General features: G+C 42.0%; 1 protein-coding gene across 1 annotated transcript; it reads left to right on the top strand.

Annotated features, from left to right (window-relative positions):
• Positions 1-200: 200 nt before the first annotated feature.
• LOC108900667 (cadherin-2-like) lies at positions 201-7,449 on the top strand (the record flags this gene model as incomplete). The annotated part of the gene is made up of 4 exons (XM_018701834.2): positions 201-332; positions 715-821; positions 4,772-5,004; positions 7,216-7,449. Coding segments are annotated over exons 1-4 (706 nt in total), but the record flags the coding sequence as incomplete, so codon positions are not given.
• Between the last annotated feature and the right edge of the window lie 2,835 nt (positions 7,450-10,284).

The raw sequence follows: 10,284 nt of genomic DNA, 5'->3' as shown, positions 1-10,284 counted from the left end.
TATAATTTATCATCTGTTAAAGGCAGAATCATCTCCAGAGAGAATAAATGAATGATTTGCGGTTGCCTTGTGAGAGTGCTGCAGCCTCTATACATCAGCTCCCAGTAGCTGCTTTGCCTGTAGCCAGGAGGCAAATAAAGAGGCCTCTTTGTGGTGGTTTCTCATGCTGTCTCTCTCTCACTGAATCCAGGTACTCCAAGATGTATGACCCCGCCAACTGGCTGGAGATTGACCCGGTTAACGGTCGGATTTCCACCATCGCCATCCTTGACCGAGAGTCTCCCTACGTCAAGAACACCTGTACAATGTTACCTTCATGGCTTCTGATAATGGTGAGACACGTGGGCTGTGCTGGTGTCCTGTAGTAACCCTATCCCCCACATACCGTGGTGGATTGTGTTCACTGTTTCTTAGTGCTCCTTCAATAACTGCAGTAGTGCTGCTGACCCAGTGGGCTACTTAACTCAAAGAAACAACTAAAACAACTAGATAACAAAAGGAGGATGCCAACTAGTCTAGTCAGTGATGAAACAAAGAAAAAGCACAAAACTCCTAATAAACAACAAAATAACAAAAATAGAACCAAAGTGGCAAGCCAAAAATAAGTGTGATTACACAACTAAAACTGGCAAAGTGTGTGTGTGTGTGTCCATTATCTTGTACAAACAAAATTAAAGTGAGTGACTCAGTATCTGTATATTTATCGGTGTGCAGGCTTCCTCTACCTACACACATAGCAAGTACTGTCTAGACTTATGCAGTATAGACAAGCAAAACCTGGTGGCCACTATCGACAGACCACAAAATCTAGAGCCACAGAGGTGAGCTACTCACTTGAAATCACAGACGCCATCACTGATGGCCTCACAGGACTTTTATACAGGTGACATAATAGCATGGGCTGCCCAGAGTGGTGCAGAAGCAGAGACTTCTATCCAATGAATGAATGAACATTTGATTCTGCATTGCTTTAAGAAATCTTGCTTTCCAAATCCTGGAAGTACGGAGTTTAAAGTCCAGTGAACGGTATGATGTCACATCAACATGCACATTCACAACTGCCAAACAATGCTGTTAACTGTCATATACAAACTCTCTGATGGAGGAAATATATTTGCGTGGTGGAGACACATCTCAGCTGAATATAGAGAATTTGCCTCACTTAGCCACATGTCATGCCAGCCATGTCAGATGCTTTTATTCCACATAATGTAAAGAGGAGGACTTCTTCCTGTAAACAGCAGCTTGGACTGGCACACCTTCAGTTACATTTAAATTCTTTATTCCTGTAATCAAATGTCCTGATCAGGGAAGTTTGTAGGATTACACACACTGTCTTTTGGAAACAGTAGTCCCACTGATTGCTAAAGGAGATGTTTCCTGTCTATTCAGTGCATGACTCCTCAGTCTCCCTCTTTATTGCCATAGAAAGAGAACTCTCTGTTCAAAGTGGAAAATTGTTGAAGAGGAATGCCCCATCCACTCTACTCTGCACCATTTCCATACAGAGGCCCTGCTGTGCTCTCAGCCTTTTGCTAACTGACTGTCTCAGCAAATTTTCTGGCTGTCTGGAGCACACAGTCTCTGTAAGAAGCTCACTCACACAAAACCAAACTCAGACACAAGGACAAACACTCTTACACTTGTGCAACAGGTTTCATGTGTGTAGTTTTTCAGCTGTCACTATATGTGCACCGGCCACCTGCTATTACTGTGTATACAAGAGTTTATACTGAGACCAGTACTTTCATTTCGGATAACTGATGCACTGTTAACTAATAACACTAATAACTTGCCTAGCTGGGAAGATGTGCATACTCCGTAGTGGCATTTAGTCAGGTTGTATGCATCATATTTCAATGACCGTAACTAAAACTACACTGGACAGTGCACAATTGAACGAAAATTTGTTGCATCTGGTTCGCCCATCGCCCTCACACCCATCGTCACCAAGTGCCTTGAGAGATTGGCACTGAGACATGTCAAGGCTAGCCTCCCTGCCACCCTTGATCTGTATCAGTTTGCATACAGAGGAAATAGATCAACGGAGGAGGCGATTTCCCTTGCTCTCCACCTGGCACTACAGCACTTGGAACACAAGGGGTCTTATGTCCGGATGTTCTTTGTTGTTCAGCCTACAGTTCGGCCTTTAACACATCATACCAGACATACTGATCAACAAACTGCTCGGCCTCCACACTCACCTCTGCTCCTGGATTACAGTCTTACCAACTGCCCTCAGACCATCAAGCTTGCCTCCCACCCCTCCTCCACTTTCACTCTCAGCATCAGTTCCCCCCAGGGCTGTGTGCTGAGCCCACTTCTGTATTGTCTTTACACCCATGACTGCACACCAATCCACTCCTCCAACTCCATCATCAAATTCACAGATGATACGACAATAATTGGTCCAGAATCTCACGGAGTGGTGTTCCATCAGCAACCTTTCACTCAACGCAAAGAAAACAAAAGAACTTGTTCTGGACTCCAGGAAAAGAAAAACTGACCCCTGTCCATCCTCATCAATGGCGGAGGGTGGAAGTAGTGCACAGTTTTAAGATTCTGGGGACACATATAACAGACAAGGGTTCCATAAACACTACACACACAGTAAAAAAGGCGCAAGAGCGTCTCCACTTCCTCTGGATCCTGAAGAGGAATAACCAGTCAGTGCTGGTGGCTTTTTACCGTGCTGCTATTGAGAGCATCCTAACATACTGCCAGTTGTTTGACCTCCACTCTGTAAGCCAGGGCATTGTCATCCTGGATAAGGCCCACCACTGTCGTGTCACTTCACAATGTGGTTTGTACTGAACCTGGCACAACAGTCATGGGTCATCAGGGTGAACACCAGTGGGTTGTTTCTAACCCGCACTGACTGGGCTCTGTCAGTGAGGTCAAATAGCCAGTTACAGAGTCTGGAGATGATGTGGTACTTGACCAGCAGCTCAAAGCACTTCATCATCATGGGAATGACTATTGATATTTATGGAGCTGTTTATGGTACCTTCAATTAATAAATTAAACCCCTTTAAGTTTTTTGATTTGTAAACCAAGCACAAATGAAAATACCATGAGAGGAAAAAAACAACAAATAAACAAACACAAAAATCATGTTTCACAGTGCAATAAAACCTCAGTTAGCCAAAATTTTCAACATAAACCCATCTTATTTTACAGTGTCCATGAGATGGAGATCCAGTTCAGTCTAATCAGTCTCTCTGTGTAAGTCCATCCACTATCAGAGTGTGAAGTGGAAGTGTTTCCTTGTGTAGGCATGGAGTGTATTTGTCCTACCAATTTCCACTGAACAGCAGCAATTCAGGCAAGTTCTCACTTTCTCTCGATCTGACTCTGAGTAGGCTCGCCACTCCAGCACCAACTACACATCCTCCAACAGGAGAATGTTGGGCTGAAGAATCCAAAAGTCTTGCAAGATCCAGAAATCCACTGAAGAATCGCCAAGAACAGTGAGGAAATCCAAAGGCAGAAGAAACCACAGAGAAAAGGACGACCTGGCCAATAGTTGTCCTTTCGGCAACTAGCAGGACCACTACAGGCCTTTTTTTCCTTTCTAGACTTTAGGTATCAGCGTTTATCTTGCTCTCTGATCTCTCTGTGTGTCTGTCTCCTTTGCTGCTCAATCAGGAAGAGATCGAAGAGAACATGACAGTATTATTTATTTTACATGGAGGGAAGGTATCACTAGGGGAGCTGTTTAGCACTTTCTTAATTACGAATTGTATCAGAGAGGCTCAAAATAAAATATTTATCTATTTAACTATGTATTTATTTATTCAACACTGAATCCTCAGATCATAGATCATTCTTCCTATATCTTCAGCATTTATTTAACAGGGTTCTGGTAACCTGGGGTTACATTGTATTCTCATTTTCCTCATCAGGTTTATAGAGGAAAACAATTTCCACCATAAATATCTTATTCAGTAAAGATGATGTCAGGGGAAGGGTAATAGGCAGGAGATTTTGGTAGAAAATGGAAGCTACCAGTCATAGTTTTAACTCATCTCAGGTGAGTTTCAATACCTCAAGTGACTGATATCCTTGTCAACTTGCGCATCACTGGTGGTCCTCACACAGGAACTACAGATGGAAACTAGATAAAATGCATTTCCTGCGGAAAATGCATGTGAATGCTGGAAGCATTCACACTATTGCTCTTCAAATCTTTATTAATATTATTATTAGTAATATTATTTTTTTTTAATCTATAACCATCCACTGCTGGACTCAAACCAGCAATCTCATGATCGATAGGCAACTGCTCTACCGGTTGCACCACTGAAGACCACAGGGTACTGTGTGGTGTAGTGGTAGTGAAATTGCAAAATTGTATAAATGGCAAATTGCAAAAAGCGTAAAATATTCATAATGATCTCTATTATTATTATATTTGTTTTCTTGGAAGGGTTTTGTGATTACTTGTCTGTGTCAGGGCTTGAACACAAGACCTCTGGTTGGTAGGCATCCGCGTTACTGATCTCACCACTGAAGTCCACAGTGCAATGCCTGGTAGTAAAAGCAATTTTAGTGATAGTAAAATTGCAAAATTGTTATAAATAACAAAATAGTAAAAAGCTTAAAAAGTGAAATATTTTCATAGTAGAATGGTTTCTACAGCAGAAATGCAGCATTCACACTAATTAGCTTTTTATCTGGTGTTGTAAATGTATTATGCATTGTTTCTGCTAAATACTTAATAAAGCAAAAAAAAGGATATAAAATAAAATATTGTTTTTATTCTGTCCAGGTATATTCCACCTGCCAGTGGGACAGGCACCCTTCAGATGTATCTGCTGGACATTAATGACACCTCCTCACGTGTTCCCCCTGAGGTAGAAATGTGTGAGAAGCCAGATCCCAATGCCGTTAACATCACAGCCAGTGACCCTGACCTGACCCCTAACGCTGGACCCTTTGCCTTTGAGCTGGCCAATCGTCCATCAGATGTACGCCGCAACTGGACACTCAGTCGTGTCAATGGTCAGTGTGGGATAATGTGTCTGAGCTTGTCAGTTTTGTCACATACTTTCATTTATTTACTCTATTACTCTCTGTCCCTGCTTTGAAGAAAGAATACACCCAAGTATAAAATTGCGGCATTTATATATGACACTCAGTGGAAGATCATGACATGATGATGTTTGTAGCCTTCCAGTCAGCTACAGGTGTGACTTTTGTTTTGCCATATTATGAGAGGCCAAAAAAACCTGATTCACCTCCTCATGTTCTGTAACTTAAGGTCCAGTAAACCATTTTAACCACTTGAGATTATAGGTTTTTATCAAGTCAGACTTCAGTCACAACAATTGAGCATATGAGATTTAACTTGGATGTCACTGCAAAGAGACTGGGGTTATCTAACTCTCTGAAGGCTTGATATGAGACTTAAACCAAAAACATTCAAGTGTCTAGAAAAAACATGCAGCAGCAAGCATGTCTTATTTACCGTACTAAATAGGTCTATCCGTTGCTATGCATTGAAGGTACATGGTCTCACCCTTGTAAAAATGACTGTTGATTGAAAATTTACCAGTTAGATTCCCTCACTTGGGGGTAGCATCTTGCTCCCCAAACCGAAGGGAACATTCCACTGTTATCCGGCCAGAGAATCCCAGCAGATACAATGTGGTCTGCAAAAGGCAGTAAGGTATTCCACAAACCGAACACACTCTTCCTCTGTGAAAATCACAAATAGGATCAGTCACAAGGGACAACCCTGGCAAGAGGCCAGACAAGAAACATGCTTGACTTCATGCTGAGAATACAAAGCTCTCTGGTTATGAGGAATGGCTCATAGTAGCCACCCCAGTACCCCATACTTCCATAGTGCTCCCCACAAGACCTGCTGAGAGACAGTTGTAAGCCTCTCCCAAGTCTACAAAACACTCTTTACCCATACAAGGTTAATTTGCAAGGATAATGAGTTGGTCCCTTGATCCACACTCATGTTGGAATCTACATTGCTGCTCCTGGATTTGAGATTTGACAATTGGTCGGAGCCACATTTCCAGCACCCTGGCAAGCCTTTCCTGGGGAGGCTGAGCAGTGTGATAATAATAATAAAATAATAATAAAAATAATAATAAGTCTCCCTTTTTTAAAAAAGGGAACTATGTTCCCAGTCTGCCAGTCCATAACCACTGTCCCTGACCTCCATGTGGCATTAAAGAAGCATGTCAATCAAGACAACAATGTCTGGAGTCTTCAGCATCTGAAAGCAAAACATTTTATGGTTTCAGAGGAGGCAGGCTGCTCCCAGGTTACTCCCCCCACCCCCCCCCAGAGGGTTTCTCCATCATTGCCTACATGCAAATTTTAATCTCCCAAGGGACTATAGAGTCCTCGGGGTGTTGTCCTGTCCAAGACCCAACCCAGTGACTACAGAAGGGGAGTCAGAGCAACATTCAGAGCCTTCCTCTCAGCAACTTGTAGTCACATGAAGGTGACCCTGTCATTCAGGGAGATATCCAATATAGTGGCACTCAGCTGGAGACTCATGAGTATCTCCACACCCACCCAGTGCCTCACACCCTGGACAACTCCATGAGTTTGGTTCCAGAGCCAGTGCTGTACATGGAGGAGAGTCCATCTATGTCTAGTTAGTACCGCTCCTCCTACCTCATGAACTCCAGCTCCTTTCCCACTAGGTTGGTGACATTCTATCTCCCTAGGGCCACTCTATGATGCCAGAAATTGGCATTGTCTAGGTCCCAACCCCAGTTTTGAAAAACAAATATTGTGTCGGTACAGTGGTCAGCATTTACAGACCTGACACACATCCTGACCTGAAATTTGCTCATAAAGATTTTAAATGAATTAATAAACTTAAAGCTTGACTCGGATTGTGCTGACCTACATTAGACTTTGGTAAAATATTCAAACTCACCTAACTAACCCTAAGTCCAACGAACTCAGTCGTCATAACTTGATGTAAATATGGAACTTGGGTGACATGTTGAAAGACATATATAGGTGTCATATATATAGGTGGAGATGGTAACTCCTGTCTCTGTTCAAAGGTGGTTTTCAGTGTTAGATGTGAGCATCCTCTTTGATCCCTTGTGTTCATTGGAACATGGAAGAGCATGCATGTGAAGCAGAATGAAGTCTGCAAGTGAGGAATTACCACTTTTGCCTGGCTTGAATTTCTCCATGTATCTACCCTTCCATCTTCATCTTATCATACTGTAGGTGAGTATGCTCAGCTTCGACTGCAGATCAGCTCCTTGGCCAGCGGGATCTATGAGGTTCCGATCATGATCACAGACTCTGGCAACCTCCCGATGTCCAACACATCCTACCTGAAGGTAAAGGTCTGTCAGTGTGATCACCATGGGGACTGTGTGGACATGGAGCGAATCATTGCCGCAGGACTGGGCACTGGAGCCATCATTGCCATCCTCATCTGTATCATCATACTGCTAGGTGAACTTCCCACACACACACACACACACACACACACATTACTATCACACTTAGTAGACCAAACACAGCATACAGCAACAGAATATAAATTTTGTCAACAGTAAAAAAATCTAAATATAAATGCATGAAGGAATGATAACAGTGTTTAGTATCCATATTTTATGCTTTTACACACTGAGAAAATTTGAATGAAAGCTATATATAATATTAAATCTGAAATATAAAGCTTTCACTGCTTTGTGAAACAAGTTTACATCAACAGATGCTGTGGCAGGCTGTATGGGAGACGTTTGACTGACAGTGTGAAGGGAGGTTGACAAAACAATAGAAACAGCTCTAACACCAGCAACTTCAGCTTCATAACTGAGCAGATCAGGCAACTGCCCCCGTAGAGGGGTTAATCCAGTCATGGCAACCTTTAGTTCCACAGAGAGGGAAGGAATCATTTTACTCTTTATCTGTTTGCACTTAATGGAAAAGAAATCACCACTTCTGTTCCACTTGTAGCTGCAGACAGCACCTAGCATCATCCACTGTGAGTGGATGTAAGTTAAGTTTGCCATGGCAGTGATCCCAGACTGATTGCAAGTATGAGTGTCAGGCTGATTGCAGTATTTCATTAATTGTGTGCTTGTTAACAAGTAGCACTTGATGTGCTTGGACACTGTGCTTAACCCTTCTGAGCTGCTTCCTCACCGTAATGCACAAGGTGAAAACAAAGTGGACAAACAGAGGAACTCAGCTCTCACCAAGTGCTCAGCTAGAACAATAATAAATGATAGGTAATAGAAAGTAATAGTGTACTGGGATTACTGTATCATACATTAAATTTAAAATGCATCAGTAAAGCACAAGACTTTGTATAGCAAAGGAGTGCTCAAGTGCTTGCACAAAAGAACAACCCCCCTGTGTTGCTGCTGCATGCAATGATTGCATCACATTTTAAAACAAAGGAGAACAATCTGTCTGACTTGTACAGGGTTTCACCTGATGGAATACTTATATATTTATATCAAATCAAAAATGTTTAATTAGACAGTTAAGATAAAAGCATCTTGGCCAACTGGACTTTAGATTTAAAAAAAAAAAGACCTGACAGACAGACCCAGTGCTAGAGCTCTGCAAGTTGCAGTGATCAGTACAGCAGGTGAGAGCCTGGTGATGAAGTCCAACAGTTGCCTACAGAGGGCAAAGAAAAGGACTCACAGCTACAAGCAGCAAAACAGTGCTCATTTTTTGTAAATCTTTTTAATTCAGATCTTCAGCCATTGCTATGACACCACCATTAGGAGCTCTGCAAAATTGGAAAGTTTGTGAAGAGGCCAGGAAGGAGGACACAAAGAAAAGAAAAGAGACAACAGAAGTATTGGGCTACTGGCCCTTGGGCCTGTTCACCTAAAGACAAAAGAATTAATTTAAGGTTTACTTATGTGGCACACTGACCACATTATGGAGTGAGGCCAGTTGTGGAGCTGGGCACAAGGAGCAGTCTCGTTATTTTAAACAAACTAGATGTGATGTCTTTTGTCTGGTTGAAAGGCTGTGAGGCTGCCAGCAGTTAGCCTTCCCTGTTGTTCACAGAGAAATGTTACTAAATGGTGACAAGTCATTTTTTAAATCACCTCTCTAGGGTTTAAATTGTCCTCTCTCAGAATTTCCCTCAGCTATTTTGGCCCTTGCAGGTACAGCGATGTGGGTTTACACACACAGACCCAGAGCTCTTCTGTCTCATAAAGCCACACAGATTAATATGATCAAGAGCACAGAGCCTCACATCAAGTTTTAAAATCTGCCAATTGTGTCAAAATAAGAGCTGTATGTTTCCTTCAAGTACCTACTCCCACATGAGAGCATTTCAGTTGTTGTTTGGTATTGAACTGACTGTTTATTCAGTAGTCAAGGAGATAACAGATGCTTTGCATTTGTCAATGAAATCTTGCATTAATGATGATGAAGCAGGTTTGCTGGAGAAGTGGTTGATAGTTAACATCTGAATGAAGAACCAGTTTAGTAGAACACAGAGACAGTACAGAGCAAAGAATGTTGAAGTGTGGGTATAAAAATCAGTCACTTAATGATTTGATGAGATGTGTTTCCAAATAAAGAAAGGTTTAAATTTGTAGAGATTGTCAGGACTGAACTAGGACGAGAACCCAAACGCATGACTCAGACTCAAAGTACAAAATAACAATCTTTATTTGACAAAGTAACAACAGAAAAACACTCAAGGAGGAAAATCCACTAGGTAAAGTACAAACAAAAGTCACTCGCAAGGAGGCAAAAACTACAAAACAAACAAGGCAAGACAAGGGATCAAAAACTTGGCGTGACTGAGACTCGAGGTGCAGGCTGGCTTGGCTCTCTTGAATGAACAGGACAAACTAGCACAGGACAAAGGGAGACACAGACTCTAAATAGACACAAGGTAAGGGGGAACAGGTGGAGATAATCAGGGCGGGGCAAGCAATCAGGCAGGCAGGAAACACATAAGGGGAAGAGGCAAGTTACCTGAAACGAGGCGAGTAAGATTTCAAAATAAAACAGGAAGTCACAAAACAACATGAAGACGGGACAACACGACAGTGACTTAACATAATTTCATGGACATGACAGAGATGGAGGAGAAATTAGTTCTACTGTAATGCTTATTTTTTTCACTTTTCACTTTAATCATTTTTCAATCCCTCCAATTAATCCTTTAGACCAATGGTGCCCAGACTGGGCACATTGAATGGTTGGTTGGTTAACCTGACCAAACTGTTAAGCACTATTGATAAACTGTATATGAGCTGTTACATTGCCTTCAACTAATGCAAACCAGATGTGATTACTACA

Source organism: Lates calcarifer, unplaced genomic scaffold, assembly GCF_001640805.2.
Source record: "Lates calcarifer isolate ASB-BC8 unplaced genomic scaffold, TLL_Latcal_v3 _unitig_4582_quiver_3229, whole genome shotgun sequence".
NCBI classification, from domain to species: Eukaryota; Metazoa; Chordata; class Actinopteri; family Centropomidae; genus Lates; species Lates calcarifer.
The sequence above is the reverse complement of the archived record's forward strand: the minus strand, read 5'-3'. Positions and strand labels throughout refer to the sequence as shown.